Here is a 16791-nt window from a genome sequence, read left to right on the forward strand (position 1 = left end):
CTATACTTCAGCCATTGCAGAAAGATGTTACTCAAAAGGCCAGTAATATTTTTTTACACAGAATTCTTCATTTGGTAATGGATTTATCAGCAGCCTTCAATGTGTAGGGTCTTTTTCTGGGATTTTATGTCTTCATACAAATTGTATACATGAGTGGATTTTACTGGTGTGTGTTCTCCAAGGAGCCATTTTGTGCATCTTCAGTAAAATAAGTATCCACCTTGGTTCTGCTGAGAGCTGCTTACATATGTCCAACTGAATTAAAAGCAGTGTGTTCAGCTCTGATTTACCCTGCCTTCTATTCCACTTCTTTTTACCAAGCTATGTGGTCTCCTCCTGCTGCACCTCCAGTTATTACTGTTCTTTTATGTCCCTTACGACTACATTGCCATTGGATCCTAGTGTGTGTTTGTGTTTCTTTGTGAATAGATAGATAAACAGAAATAAAGGAAATCAAATAGGTATTTGGTGTGACCACTCTTTACAAGTACATCTGTTCTTCCTGGTACTCTTGGACACATTTAACCACTTGCCGACCGCGCACTCAAAACGCGCGTTGGCAAAGTGGCAGCTGCAGGACCAGCGACGCACATCTGCGTCGCCGGCTGCAGGCTAATTAATCAGGAAACAGTTCCTGTCAATTCACAGCGGGGGGCTCCGTGAATAGCCTGCGGGCTGCCGATCGCAGCTCGCAGGCTAAATGTAAACACAAGCGGAAATAATCCGCTTTGTTTACATTTTTACAACGCTGCTAACAGTAGCAGCGTTGTACTAGATCAGAGATCCCCGGCCAATCAGCGGCCGGGGATCGCTGTCACATGACAGCGGGGAGCCTGTTAGAGGCTGCACAGGACAGATCCGTTCCTGTGCAGCCTCCGATCTCCGGGGAAGGGAGGGAGGAGAGGGAGAATCCTGCGGTGGAGGGGGCTTTGAGGTGCCCCCCCGCCACCCACACGCATGCAGGAGCGATCAGACCCCCCCAGCACACCATCCTGAAAAAAGGGGGGCTCTGCCTGGTATTTGATCTGTGCTGGGGGCTGTAGAGCCCACCCAGCGCAGATCTTAGTAATCAGCGCAGGTCCTTAAGGGGGGGGGGGGGTAAAGGCTGAGCCCTGAAGTGGTTAAACATGACACCAGAACTGAGAGGGATATGGATGCCACCATATTTATTTCCTTTTTTATTTCCTTTTTAAACAGTCTCTTTGGTTGCAGTAGTATCTGTATCACACACCTGAAACAAGCATGCAGCTAACCTAGTCAGACTTCAGTCAGAGCACCTAATCTTCACGCTTGTTTAGGGTCTATGGCTAAAAGTAACAGAGGCTAAGCGGGACAGGCAGGCAGTCTGCATTTTTTTAAAAAATTTCAGCCTCCATATCCCTCTCAGTTCAGATGTGCTGAAGGATTTTTCAGGCATCTGCTTCAGTGCATATGCTAAACAGATCTAGCGATCAACATGGTGAGGGTTGAAACAAACTCATTAAAGGATCACTGTGACAAAAAAATGAAAAAGTTAAAATCCTTGTTTACACATACATATAATATCTGCATTTGTCCTAGTGTAAAATATCCTGTAGATCACTTTTTCTTATGTAGCTGACAGTAGGTATTAATCTGTTGGGTCCAAACCTCTTTCTGACAAGTTGTGGACTAATACGTCTCCTAATGGGAGATTCTCAGGGTCTGCTTTATTCTTTCAAAGCACTTCCTGAATGAGAATTGCACAATCCAGCAATTATAATAGTAGACGCACAAGTAGACAGTATCTTTGTATAGGCCAGCATCTTATTATGGGTCCATGGCAAGAAGTACATTTGAAAGGAAAGGAAACTTTAAGAATCCCCATAAGGATATGTGGTAGTCTAAAACTTGTTGATGATAGGTTCGGAGCTGTCATATTAAAAAGATGGGCTGTGAGACCGCTACATAGGCAAAAAAATCAATTACATTATCTTTTTCTCCAGATGTACACCTTACTTGTATGTGTAAATATCTGTTTTAAATGTTACTTTTTTTATTCATAGTTCTCCTTAAAATCAGTCTGAATCAGCAGACTCCTAAGTAGGAGGTGAGCAAGTAGATGAGAAAAAGCCATACATACATAGGGACCAGTTCACTCTATGGGCTTGATGCACTAAGATAAATAGCATGCCTTATCTGAGTTACCACGCCTTATCAGAGATAACACACCTTATCAAAGTTAACATGCCTTATCAGAGTAGCATAGCAAGAGCTACAAACTTATGCCTGCTAATTTGCAATGACAAGAGCTCCACTTGTCCTGGGCCCCTGCGGGGTTGTAGTGCTCGCTATGCTACTCTGATAGGGCGTGTTAACTTTAATAAGACGTGTTATCTCTGATAAGGTGTGTTAACTCGCATAAGGTGTGTTCTCTCTGATAAGGCACGTTAACTCGGATAATGCATGATATTTGTCTTAGTGAATCAAGCCATATGTTTCTTAGGTTTTAATGGCAAAACTGTACCCGCAAGTTTGAATATGACATTTAACATAATGATTTATAATTCGCCCCTTTATTTTGTCGCAATAATATTTCCTGCGGTTTACGGACAGTGGCTTTATACCTTATAGCGTGTGCTAAAATGTACACATCATGCACTGTAAAATGCTCAATATATATGTTACCATGAGCATGTAGTCTAATTGAACAGTTTCTACAAAAGTTAAGTTGCAAAAGACAGTTCTGTATATAAAAAATCTGACACAATGGCAAGTCTGAGTACGGCAACAAGACAGTTGGTCTTATCACATCAACAAAGTCTCTCACAGACTGAAGTATTTGGAAGAAAAGTTGTTTCCAGATGTGCTGTCTAGGCTGCAATGCAGAGAATGAAACAGGCAACACTGAGGACCGAAGAATTTGTCCTCGTGCCTTTCCATTCAGAAGACACCATCTGCTCAGACCTGGCAAATGACTGTATTACCCTAGTATGCGCATCTACATTTCAGTGAAACAGAACATTTGTGCAGAAAATTGTCGGAAGGTGCTTTAGAGCGAATGGTCCATGTCTAAAATATTTGGCTATATTAGCAGGTGGTTGATTGAGAAAGACCCCACAAAGCAGCACATATGAGTTTCTGCAGGAAACAGCGAAACATGGTGAATGTTCTTCATATGTTTGGGATTGCATTTCTTTATGTGGGGTTTGGGATTTAGCCAGAATGAATGGTCTCTTCAATGCTGATAAGTACAAGCAGATACTTATCCATCATTAGTACCATCAGGGAGGCATTCTGTTTGTCCCAAATTAATTCTGCAACAGGACAATTATCTAAAACATGCAGAGAAATAACTGTGTACAGCATAATTGAAAGGGAGTACTTGAAGGGATGGCATAATGGAGCCCTGATTTCAACATAATATTTGGGATTAAATGAAGAGACAGAAGAATACATTTACAGAAAAAAATACCAGCTGACTATAGGCAAGTATACCTGGGAGAATTGATACTGTTTTTAAGGAAAAGGGTATTCAATGAATCCCAACATTATCTTGTAGTTTTTTCTATTTATGTACCATGTGGGTTATTAATTTATAAATAAAACCCTATTCTTTGCATTACTTTGAAAATGCTAGGCACAAAGGGATGCTTTTGAGACACCTGAAGTGATCCCTAAGGCTTATATTTAAAGAGTACATTCATAATTCTTATTTTCAAATTACAATTTATATTAAAAATATTGTTTTTAAGAAACTGTATGTTTTAATTTCCAAGAACTCTCCTGGATCTCCCATCACGGAATTTAAGCTAGACAAAATGTTGTAAGATCTGCCTTACTGCATTGTGGGGTACTGATGTCATCTGTAATATGTAAACTATGCATGCTGTGTCAGGAAGAATAAGGACATTCATGGCACATACCACAAGATGGGAAGTATTAGTACCTGCCCCACCAGAAACTCCAATATGGTTCCCCCATCAACAGTTTCTTTTGGTATTTAAAGGTATCTCCAGCGCTTATTTCATGATCTTTAAGGTTTCCTGATCCGTTTACCTGTGTAGAGGAATGCAGCTGTAATGTGCTCACAGTGAAAACCTGAACAAGAATGGACCTACTGTACACAGATTCTAATCCTTATTTTAATGATCAGACTGCTGATTGGATTGGGTAGTCAGTTCACTAGCTCACTATTCTTCCCCCCACACCTAATTCACTTTGCAGCCGGTGCATTCCTGTCTGTGAGTGCTGCTGTGGAAGAGTAAAAGTGGCCACTAATAATCCAATCTTTTTAGGCCAAATCTATGTAGTATAATGGTAAACTGAGTGAATATATAGAATGGATGCATTAGACAGTCCCGTATATTATGCAGAAATTGTAAGATTGGACAAAAAAGATTGTATTATCAGTGGGCACCTTTACAGTGATGGATACCAAAGTATAATCAAGCACTGTATGAAAAATGTATTTAATTATTAATTGCTATTTATATAACTGGTTTAAATTGTAGTTTAGATTTGCCTGGAGGTTAGCTTGAACTCTTTGTTTTTTTTTGCCAATCTTGATCTTTCACCTACTTGCTGAAAAATTACCATTTTCTCAATATCATAAACAATAGCTTCTAGATATTCTGGAAAGATACTGCATGGCATCAGGACTAGAATATCGTAGACTTGATGGAACCACCAAGGCAGAAGAAAGACTTAAAACAGTAAAGGAATTCAACAGTGCAGAAGATGTGAACCTTTGCTTAGTTTCAACCATGTAAGGACTCAGGTGTAATGTAAGTTGTTCAATTACATGTTTAGTTTCATCTTTAAGTGTTCTATAATTTTTTTTTAATTTCTTCCATTAAAGGGCTGGAGGACTGGGTCTAAATTTTGTTGGTGCAAATGTGGTGGTAGTCTTTGATCCAACCTGGAATCCGGCAAATGATTTGCAGGCAATTGACAGGTAATAGTGTCTTGTGTTTATACATATTGCTCTAAATAATGTTGGCAAATAATATTGAATTAGACAAGAAGGTCTCCAGAGATTCAAAATAAGATATAGTAAATCAGCCCCAGCCTCATCTATTCTGTTAGGGGAAGGCAACAAATATTTACAGAAGGTTAGGTAAGTGATTACAGCTATGTACACACGCTGGATTGAACTTTGCTGCCGAAAAGAAAAAGACCCCCTCGGCTGAGAATCTTCAGTGAATTCCGCATGTGTACAGGGGTCGTCTAATGTCTATTAAGGATCCAGCATGCTGGATCTTTAGCGATTCCCGACAAGCAATGAGCTAGCCATCATGTGCCGCTTCTTGTCTCTCCGCCCCCTTGTCAACCTGATTGCTATTAGAATTTGCCTTGTTGACTTTTAGATTTAAGCCTAGTACACACACCCAATTCTGATTCCCCAGTGATTGGCCAAGTTCACCACCTCCATGTAGTATGAGAGCTAACCTACATGATACATTCATAGCATTCAAAATCTAGTGGCCCTCATACTAGGTGGTAGTGGTAGAATTGGTCAGTCCTTGGTTAGGTTTTGGGTGGGACTTATTGTTAGGGTTAGAGGTTAATGGAAGGCTAATTGAAGGCTTTGGGGTGAGAAGAGGTTATTGCTAAGGGCTAACACTGAACTTAAACCACAACTGAAGTGAGAAGATTATTGAGGCTGCCATATTTATTTCCTTTTAAACAATACCATTTGCCTGGCACCTCTTATGATCTATTTGGCTGTGTTATTGTCTGAAAAAGGGCCCTTTTCCATTGAATAGTGATGCGAATGCGGCTACCTCGCCACATCGCGTCACTTCCTCTGCCATTCACATCACTTCCCCATCGAGAGATGCGGAAGTGTATGGAGGGGACCATGGGCAGATGCGGCTGTGCGAGAATCTGCAGCATGCTGCAGATCCCTCCGCATCGCTCCGCACACAATGCACGCAATGAAAACTGTTCAATTGTTGTGTATTGGTTGCAGGACACCTAAGGTGCGATGCGGCTATGTAGCATCATCGCTCCACATGTAATGGAAACGGGCCCTAACACCAGAAACAAGCATGCAACTAATCTTGTGATATATGACAATAATGTCAGAAACACCTGATCTGCTGCATGCTTGTTCAGGGTCTATGGCTAAACGTATTATAGGCAGAGGATCAGTAGGATAGCCAGGTAACTGGTATTGCTTAAAAGGAAGTATAAATGGCAGTCTCCATATCACTCTCGCTTCATTTGTCCTTTAGGGCACATTCACACTTAAAGATAGTCTGAAGCGAGAATAAATCTCGCTTCAGACCTCAGCTATCCCGCGTCTTAATGGGGGTCCCTTCACCCCCAAATCCCCCTCCGTAATGCGGGGGAGCGCTTCCTGGTTGGGGCAGGGCTAAGCGCCGCAGCCCTGCCCCACGCGCGTCTGTCAGCGCGTATCTCCGCCTCTCCCCCGCCCCTCTCAGTCTTCCTTCACTGAGAGGGGCGGGGGAGAGCCGGCGATGCGCGGCTGATAGACGCAACTGGAGGCAGGGCTGCAGGGGTTTGGGGTCAAGGGACCCCCGTTTAGCGGCGCTATTGCGGCGGTTTAGCAGGGGCACACGTGCCCCTGCTAACTATGAGCTCTGAAGCGAGATTTATTCTCGCTTCAGAGTCTCTTTAAGCGATTAGCAGGCAATTCCCGCTAATTGATAAAGCACTACTGTGTTTTAAAGTGCTAGTGCTATGTTACTCTATGGCAGTGTTCTCACTGCCGCGATTGGAGCTGTTTGCGGGCGTTTTGCGATTAGCACCAATCGAAAATGTGCTACCTGCAGCATATTTGGAGCGATTCAGAAGCGATTGCGGTACAGTGCTTATAAAGCGCTTACCGCGATCGCTCTGAAATCGCAAAAGTGTCCAGTGTTTTTTACCGCACTAATCGCAGTAAAATCACACACGCAAAACACTAGCAATAGCTAGCGGTTTGCTATTTTCAGATGTGAACGGGCCTTAGCCGATCGGCGTAAAATCCTGGGACTTGCTTTTGCAGGAGATCACCTGCACGCTGCCTGCGCATATCCTGCTTGTTAGGTCGTCTAATTACCATGTACAGCGCTGCGATCTAAGGCACACGGCTGTCCTCTCCAGAGGCTCAGGGGTGATCGGCTGTCATAGGCTGAAGCTTATGACAGCTGATCACAGGGATTGGTTGGCTTTGGGGAGACAATGTAAAAATAAATAAATAAATAAATAGACATATTTAAAAAATAATAAAATAAATATCTATAAAAAAAAATAAATGCTGGGGGAGCGATCAGACTCCACCAGCAGAAAGCTCTGTTGGTGGGGATAAAGGGGGGGGGGGAGAAATCACTTGTGTGCTGTGTTGTGCGGCCCTGCAGCTTGACCTTAAAGCTGCAGTGGCCTATTTTACAAAAATGGCCTGGTCTTTAGGGGGGTTAACACTGTGGCCCTCAAGAGGTTAAGCTGGTTAAATTTGGTGATCTTTGTATTTTCGTTTCTCTCTTACAAAAACATTTATTTTATAAGTCAATCTGTTTTGTTTTTTTTAAGTTGTTTAACAGATGTTACACAGGTTATATTGTCACTTGGTGCATAAATCCTCTTTTGTGCTCCCATAGTGGCCCATAACTCCAGCTTGAGCTAAACAGAAATGTCAACATTTTTCTTGACTGACATCACTTGAATGCCCATCCTTATCGCACAAACCAATAAAGGGCCCGATTGGCTCCAGTAAAAGATTGCATATAGGGGTGGGGAGAGCTTGAAGCAGGAGCAGAATTGGATTCTCCTGTTCACTGTAGGTGTAATCCATGGGAAATTTGGGAAAACATAGGATGCGCTTGCAGTTCACTTGAACTTCCTGGCCTTATGCAATGATGCCATTTAGGAAACTGAGCATGACATTTTAATTATAGAGGTGGATACCTGTAAAGTATTTCTGCCATAAGGATGACTTTATATATTTTATTTTAAATTATTGTCTATGTAGGTCTTAAAGTGTACCTGTACGGAAAACCAAGTTAGATACTTAACTCAGCAGAGGGATGTTCCTTTATAATGAAGAGGATTCCCCATCCCCTTTGAGCTCACCGTTCCAGCTTTGAGACCCTCTAGACCTATTCAACAAGGGATTGTCGAATAGGTCCATTCTGCCACGCTCCGGTCTGTGTACAAGCCCTCCCGCACTATGCAGGTGCAAGGTGGTCTGCACAGTACCACAGAGCCGCTTGTGCGCCATCTTACAGTTTGGACTGCAAGGAAATTGGATAATGACAGAACTCTCTAAGAATATTGTAGTCAGTAGCTGTGGAAGTCTGTGGTGCAGAAAGCAGCTGATCCACTTACTCCTAACCATTTTCTTTAAGTGTTTTTTGTAACATAATAGTTAATTGAGTAACTCATGCACAGATAAAAACAAGTTCTGCCACTGATTGCTTGTATAGACCTGGGTAAACATTGTGTCTACTGTAGGGTAGTTCCAGGCACATATAATTTCCTAGTCTTGTGTAGGAATTTATCTTTTTCTGTGTAGTCACTAGCACATCACCATTGATTATCTAGGGGTGTTAATCACCCTCTTGACCACTTGTGTTTTTGCGTCTGTAGACAGATTGTGCTATTAAAGCTATTTGATTTGAGAAAGGGATCCCATGTGGTCTTGAAACATCGGTTTTATGGATAACTGGCCATTAGGCCCATTTTATTAATGGGCTCTAGGTTGTGCCTCCCTGTTAAGCCACCCACTCCCTCTCTGGCATAGAGCACATGGGCAGTGCTGCGGTTGTGAGCCTGCGCATGCACAGTACAGCAGCACACACGGACACCTGGACGCAGATACCTGGGATTTCATTATTTAGGATTTCACAATAAAGTTATTAACGGGTACCTGTAGTCTCCCCAGAAAAAAGTTAGATATCACAATAGGGGAAGTCTCCGGATGGTCCATGCTTCCATGATCTTCCTACGACCCTCCTGCACTGTGCTTGGACCCTCTAAGAATACTCAACATTAAAGTTGAATATTGCTCATGGCCATGTTCCCCTCCCTGTATGAGTGTGGTTGCACTGTGCAGGCGCTAACTATGGACTGCACAGTAGTACAGAGTCGCTTATACATGGCTTTTTCTCCATGCACGAGCAACTCTGTGTTACTGCACAGGTGCAGGCCATACTTACATACACATGTGCAGCGGAGCGGTCGTGGAGATTGGGGAAGCCTTTGGAGTATCCAGAAGCTCCCCCCGACTGACTATGTAACTTATGTTCTTTTATCTTACTGGTTTACTTACACAGAGCTGTGAACTAATATTCTCAATTCAGCTGCTTTTGGTCATGTGAATAACAGGCTAGCAGTTATAGATCAAGGAGTTTCATTTCACACCCAAAATGTCCCAGTTGAGCATTCTGATTACTAGGCTATTAGATGGTATTTTTTACATCTTCGTGTGGAGCCTAGCTTTACAGAAGGCCTGGCCATTAATCTGTTAACTATTAAAATGTGTTTTTAATATTTCCTTACGTTCATATTTTGTTTTTGCTGCTGTATGTTGTAATACCAAAGAGAATGCATCATGACTTGAAGTAATCCATATGTTTCCAAGTGATGATATTCTCTCACATGTCGAATATTCAGAATTTTTTCCCACTGCATCCCACACTGATCTCAGGGTGCCAAGTATAACACTGACCCTTTTTGGCATCTAGTTGTGAGGATGGACCCTCTGCTATTCTCCAAGAAAGCACAGGAAAGCAGTTTCAAAGTATTTTAAGTCTATTTGTACCCCATATATGCACATTGACATTAACCACTTGAGGACCCACCCTTTACCCCCCTTAAGGACCAGCGCTATTTGTTGGGATCTGTGCTGGGTGGGCTCTGCAGCCCCCAGCACAGATCAGCGGGCACGCAGAGCGATCAGATCGCCCCCCTATGGGGATGATGTGCAGGGGGGGTCTGATCGCTCCTGCCTGCAGGCATGTTGCGGGGGGGGGGGGGCACCTCAAAGCCCCCCTCCGCGGCGAAATTCCCCCCCCTCCCTCTCCTACCTGTCATGCCCAGTGATCCGGGCTGCACAGGACGCTATCCGTCCTGTGCAGCCAGTGACAGGACGTCCCCTGTCACATGGCGGCGATCCCTGGCCGCTGATTGGCCGGGGATCGCCAATCTGCCTTACGGCGCTGCTGCAGCAGCGCCGTACAATGTAAACAAAGCGGTTTATTTCCGCTTGTGTTTACATTTAGCCTGCGAGCCGCCATTGGCGTGAATTGACAGGAAGCAGCCGCTCGCGCGAGCGGCTGCTTCCTGATTAATCAGCCTGCAGCTGGCGACGCAGTACTGCGTCGCTGGTCCTGCAGCTGCCACTTTGCCGACGCACGGTATAAGCTTGCGGTCGGCAAGTGGTTAATTACACAAAGCTGTAGTACCACAGTGCAGTTTTAAGATAAATAACTTTATAAAAATTGAAGTACCTACTCCTAGGTATATAACAGTACATTTGAAAGCATTCCATGTGCATAAAAACATCTACCGTATTTTTCGGACCATAAGATGCACTTTTTCTCCCCCAAAAGTAAGGGAGAAAAGTGGGTGCGTCTTATGGTCCGAATATACAAAATTTGGCCCAGTGCTAGGTATCCCTCTCCAAGCTTAAATGTTCACTGCAGCAGCCGCTGATAGCAAGCGCAGTGGAGGCTCTCACCACTCATTTCAGCATGCTTATGTTCCATATCCTTTTCTCTCCGGGCCTCTATCGCCAATTCGTTGCTCCCTCTCCGTGATCCAAGTGCCTCCTGGACACAAGGTAAGAAATCAGGACGGGCTTCCAGGCTTCACGACCCCAGCACTGCCAGGTCACAGCGTAGGAAAGCAGAAGGTGTCCTGGCACGTGAGCGGTATGCTTACTCTTGAAGTGCATCGCTGGCCTCCCAGACTGTGGGCATCCGGTCTTGATGAGTTAGGGCAGGAGGCATCCCGGCATAGGGTACAGAGACCACGCTCACTCCTCCATTAGATCGCTGGCCAGCCATTGGAATCCGTTCTGTGGGCAGGAGGCGTAGCGGTGCGGTATGTGAGCATGCAGCTCACTGCTGAATTCAGTGTACTTGCAGAGTAATTGGTCCAAATGATGAAGCCGTGGTCCCGCCGTCGAGACCATCGGCTACTGTTAGAAAGCAGAGCAGCGGCTGTGATTTGCAGCAACCCTTGCCTGATTGGCTGCAGGGGTTTTCAATCAGGATTTGAGACTTCCGTTACACGGAAGTAATGGCGTCATGTCCAGACGCCATGTGAGTGTTCCCAGCTACCATCACCACTCGTCACAGCTTCAGCTTCCAGATGCGGGGAGAGCCATGCGGGGTTAGAGTAGGCATCTGGGAGACCCAGTAGCCGGCAGGATCTTCGGAGAGGAGGTGATGGCCGGCAGGATCTTCCGAGTGCAGGAGGGACAGAGGAGGACATAGGAAGGATACAGGGGGACACAGAGGGTGCAAGAGGGACATAGGAGGGACACAGAGGTGCAGGAGGGACAGAGGATGAGATAGGAAAGGATACAGGGGGACACAGAGGGTACAGGAGAGACAGCGGATTATATAGGAAGGATACAGGGGGTACAGGAGGGACAGAGGATGACATAGGAAGGATACAGGGGGACACGGTGCAGAAAGGACAGAGGAGGACATAGGAAGGATACAGGGGGACACAGAGGGATGCAGGAGGGACAAGGGGACTCAGAAGGTACAAGGGGACTATAATAATTGGAGGAAAAGATCCACAAGACGCCCCTGCACCATGGACACACCAGGATTAGTATATATTTTTTTTCCCTGGTTTTTGTCCTCAAAACCTAGGTGCATCTTATGGTCCAAAAAATATGGTACTTTTCATGCATAGAGCAGTAAAGCAGGGTTCACCCTTATTTAAAACTGTGCGAATTTGCAAAATCTCGCTAATCGCACAAGTCAATGGAGAATTGCACTTCTGTTTCATTTGCATGATAGGGGACTGTACACTCAGATATGCTGGACGTGGTTATTTTTCCCAGAACGTCATTGGACAGCACCCCTGGATGAGACTTGTCTCCCTCCAAACTGTGGACAGGAACTGCAAAAGAAGATTTGCATAACAAATTGGCAGCCATATATAAGCTACAAGCTTACCCTCAGTACTTCAGTTCAGTTTCCTGTCCCGGACGGAATGCAGAGGAGAGGTCTCCAGAGTGCTATCCTTGACAGGTGTTCAGGGGCAATGTTTTTTCAGGGCTCCAGGTAGGCGGATTCAGGTGACAGTGGGAGCCCTGCAGCGTGGAGGAGGCTTCTCCGTACAAGGCAGCGGAGATATAGCGCAGGCGCGCTTTGGAGACAAGGTACTTCCGGGTCAACCCGGAAGTTGTCACGCGCAGCGTCCAGTGTGACTCCGATCAGGCGGCAGGGGGCCGCGGCGGTGATTGCGGATCAGCATCAGCTGATCCACTAAGGTAACAATTTACATGCCAGCAAGTGCCTTAGAACGGTAATTATGCTAAATACGCATGAGTAATTAAGCGGCAGGTGCCGCGATTGGCCTAACCGCTGAAAGGCTTATGCAAATAAGAATCATGCTAATGAGCTGAGGATTCAAGCGGCTGTTTTTCACTAAGGTGTCATGTGATGATTATTTAAATCTGTTTCCTGACTCACTCTGTTTGTCAAAAGTGAGCATGGAGGACGCTTCTGGGTCAGCTCCTGCGCAGTCTGCCAGGCCAGCCCAAGATACCTCTCTGGCAAGTACTTATGTACAGGTTGTACAGTGTATATATATATGTGTATATATATCCACAAGAGGTAAGCGCTCACAGCTGATTCAGGAAAAAAATAACTTTGGCAGCACTCCCGTTCGCCTCCTCTTAAACAATGATAATATATATAAAGAGGTTGGCGCTCAGGATACTCATACCCCTCAATGGGTTTGGGTTAATAAATACATATATGATACAACAGTTAAAATGTAATCCCTCTGTAGTCCATATATCAAATGTAAGTTACAATGTCCAAGTGCTTAGGCCCTAAAATTAAAAGCACATTTATGGCTGGGATAACTCCTCTTCCTGATGTCACAGGTAGTACACTCCTGGCTAATATTTCAACGGCAGACCTCCACCAACACCCTTTGTGGTCCACTCACCGCTATCCTAGACCAACCAATGGTCTATATACGCCTTGGGACCATTACCGGGTCGTCCCCCACCTCTGCGACCAGTTAATTCCACTGATGACACCAGATAATTCTTCAGAAGGAGTCACCCTTCATATTCATCCTCATAAGAAAAACTCCATATAGTGTAATACTGCTTAAAAAAATTTATTTATAAAAACGCAATTGCACTCACATGTATCCTCTTTAAAATAGCGCGTAGAGTGTTGTTTGAGCGGGCTCTCCCCCGCATAGGTGGCCAGGCTGGCAGGCTCGTCTAAACGTATTCCCCCGTCTTCCGCCGCGCGTACGGAGATCAGGAACGCCACACGTGTCCTCCTCGCCGCCGCTCACCCACACGCTGCACTTCCGCCTTCACGTCAGACTCCGCCCTATCGATTTCGTCACACAGTGACTCATCAGGGGCATGGAGTCTGACGCGTATGGCGGACATTTTTATGCCTGGCGCGCCCTCCGCGCAAACTCAGTGCCCCTCTGTGCAGCCTGCAAGTCTGCCGCCATCTAGGGTACAGTTTCATAATAACATCTTCCATAAAGATAAAAATTCTTTCCATTGCTTCTAATACCTAACACTTGTGTATATGATAAAACTACTTACAGAAACATTTATATATATTTGATTCCCACCCCTACAATACAAATCCCTCATCATCACATTATTCCTTGCCATGTGTGCCATACAGTCCCGCTAGTCGCACCCTCATGTATAAATTACACTCTCCCATATGGATACACCTCCCTTCCATCCTTCCTACACCCCCCCTCCTCTCACTACTGTGCCTAAGCGGGGCTGCATGCTCCACATTTACACAAACACCACATGTTGACCATTACATCCTAGTTCCAATTCCATCCACCTATTACCAAATGTATGACCCCATTAAAACCCAAATATACCACCCTTACTACCCAAACATTATGTATAGCCTAACAGGATGAATAAGTTTTACTCTCCTCCACCCCCCATAGAATGAACTCAGTAGCACCTGCCCGCTATTTCGGTTATGGAGCGCATGCGCACACATCACACTCCTATTCCCCCAAAAAACAGACTAGGTCGATGTCTATATTTAGACCATCTGGTCTGAGTGTACCCATCCGGTGGATCCACTTGGTTTCCTCTTGTGAAACCTTTTTGATTTTATTGCACCCCCTCCAATTTGGGATGATCTTTTGCAGACCACAGAAGGACAACTCCTTGGGGTTACAATTATGATGACTCCCAAAATGTGCTGAGACTCCATGGTTGGGGTACCCCTTAGTGATATTTCGTACATGCTCCCCCATCCTCTCCTTGAGGGTACGTGTTGTCCTACCAATATACTGCCATCCACATTTGCACCAGGCAAGGTATACTACAAACTTGTCATTGCAGGTAATGAACTCCTGAATTTTAAAATTCTTACCATTGCTGAAGGACACCACCCTATCTGTTCGGACACCATTTGCTTCCCTGCAGGCCTTACAGCCTCTGCATGGGAAGAAACCAGCTGTTTGCCACCCCTGCATACGCGGAGTTTTCTTAGGCTCCACACAGCTTGGTGCCAAAATTTGTTTCAAGTTTTGGGCCTTCCTATAGATAAATTTAGGTTGGGCTGGGATAATACTTCTAAGTGTCAAATCTGTCTCCAGGATTCCCCAATGTTGTCTAATGATATTTTGAAGTTTCTTATATTGGGTATTAAATCCTGTAATGAAGGCTAGTTCATACTCACCCTTTTCCCGTTCTTCTCCTCTGTCCTCCAACATTGTTCGTCTATCCATATTTCCAACCCTTTGTATTTCCTCATCAAGCTCTCTTCCCTTATATCCCTTTTCCATAAATCTATTTTTTAAAATACCAGCCTGTCTGTAATAATCCTGTATATCTGAACAATTTCGTTTCATCCTCAAGAACTGCCCCCTTGGGATACCCTTAATCCATGCTGGATGGTGACAACTCTCCGTGGATATATACCCATTTCTATCTGTGTCTTTGAAATAGCTCTTAGTGCCCATAATATCCCCCCTCCTCACTATTTCTAGGTCCAAAAACTGGATACTATCCTTACTGGATTGCATAGTGAGGGAAATACCCACATCATTGTCATTTAGGCTATCCATATACAGTTCCAGATGCTCCTTCCCACCTCCCCACACAAAAAACAAGTCATCAATGAATCTGCGCCACATTCTCACTGGTCCCCCCCTCTCAAGTATCTCCTGTTCCCATTTTCCCATGAATAAATTTGCGAGACTAGGAGCATAGCTCGCCCCCATGGCGCATCCCTTAGTTTGATTATAGTACTTTCCGTCATGCCAGAAATAGTTTTTTTCTAGGGCAAATTTAAGCAACCTGAGTATGTATATCCTTTGTTCATCTTTAATTTTTGCCTCCTTCTTAAAATAGAAGTCTACTGCTTCCAACCCCAGTTCATGTTTTATATTTGTATATTTAAAAATTAAAAAATAGATTTATGGAAAAGGGATATAAGGGAAGAGAGCTTGATGAGGAAATACAAAGGGTTGGAAATATGGATAGACGAACAATGTTGGAGGACAGAGGAGAAGAACGGGAAAAGGGTGAGTATGAACTAGCCTTCATTACAGGATTTAATACCCAATATAAGAAACTTCAAAATATCATTAGACAACATTGGGGAATCCTGGAGACAGATTTGACACTTAGAAGTATTATCCCAGCCCAACCTAAATTTATCTATAGGAAGGCCCAAAACTTGAAACAAATTTTGGCACCAAGCTGTGTGGAGCCTAAGAAAACTCCGCGTATGCAGGGGTGGCAAACAGCTGGTTTCTTCCCATGCAGAGGCTGTAAGGCCTGCAGGGAAGCAAATGGTGTCCGAACAGATAGGGTGGTGTCCTTCAGCAATGGTAAGAATTTTAAAATTCAGGAGTTCATTACCTGCAATGACAAGTTTGTAGTATACTTTGCCTGGTGCAAATGTGGATGGCAGTATATTGGTAGGACAACACGTACCCTCAAGGAGAGGATGGGGGAGCATGTACGAAATATCACTAAGGGGTACCCCAACCATGGAGTCTCAGCACATTTTGGGAGTCATCATAATTGTAACCCCAAGGAGTTGTCCTTCTGTGGTCTGCAAAAGATCATCCCAAATTGGAGGGGGTGCAATAAAATCAAAAAGGTTTCACAAGAGGAAACCAAGTGGATCCACCGGATGGGTACACTCAGACCAGATGGTCTAAATATAGACATCGACCTAGTCTGTTTTTTGGGGGAATAGGAGTGTGATGTGTGCGCATGCGCTCCATAACCGAAATAGCGGGCAGGTGCTACTGAGTTCATTCTATGGGGGGTGGAGGAGAGTAAAACTTATTCATCCTGTTAGGCTATACATAATGTTTGGGTAGTAAGGGTGGTATATTTGGGTTTTAATGGGGTCATACATTTGGTAATAGGTGGATGGAATTGGAACTAGGATGTAATGGTCAACATGTGGTGTTTGTGTAAATGTGGAGCATGCAGCCCCGCTTAGGCACAGTAGTGAGAGGAGGGGGGGTGTAGGAAGGATGGAAGGGAGGTGTATCCATATGGGAGAGTGTAATTTATACATGAGGGTGCGACTAGCGGGACTGTATGGCACACATGGCAAGGAATAATGTGATGATGAGGGATTTGTATTGTAGGGGTGGGAA

The 16791-nt window shown here is 44.5% G+C and overlaps 1 protein-coding gene across 2 annotated transcripts in view; it reads left to right on the top strand.

The window, feature by feature from the left end:
- The window catches only part of ERCC6L2 (ERCC excision repair 6 like 2), a 289432-nt gene that overhangs the window by 93481 nt on the left and 179160 nt on the right, over window positions 1–16791 (top strand). For both annotated transcript variants that reach the window (XM_068237461.1, XM_068237451.1), the window contains exons 12-13: window positions 4581–4726; window positions 4820–4915. In XM_068237461.1, the coding sequence (XP_068093562.1) occupies window positions 4581–4726; window positions 4820–4915 (242 nt within the window). The remainder of the gene's footprint in view (window positions 1–4580; window positions 4727–4819; window positions 4916–16791) is intronic.

This window comes from Hyperolius riggenbachi, chromosome 1 (assembly GCF_040937935.1).
Source record: "Hyperolius riggenbachi isolate aHypRig1 chromosome 1, aHypRig1.pri, whole genome shotgun sequence".
Taxonomy (NCBI): Eukaryota; Metazoa; Chordata; class Amphibia; order Anura; family Hyperoliidae; genus Hyperolius; species Hyperolius riggenbachi.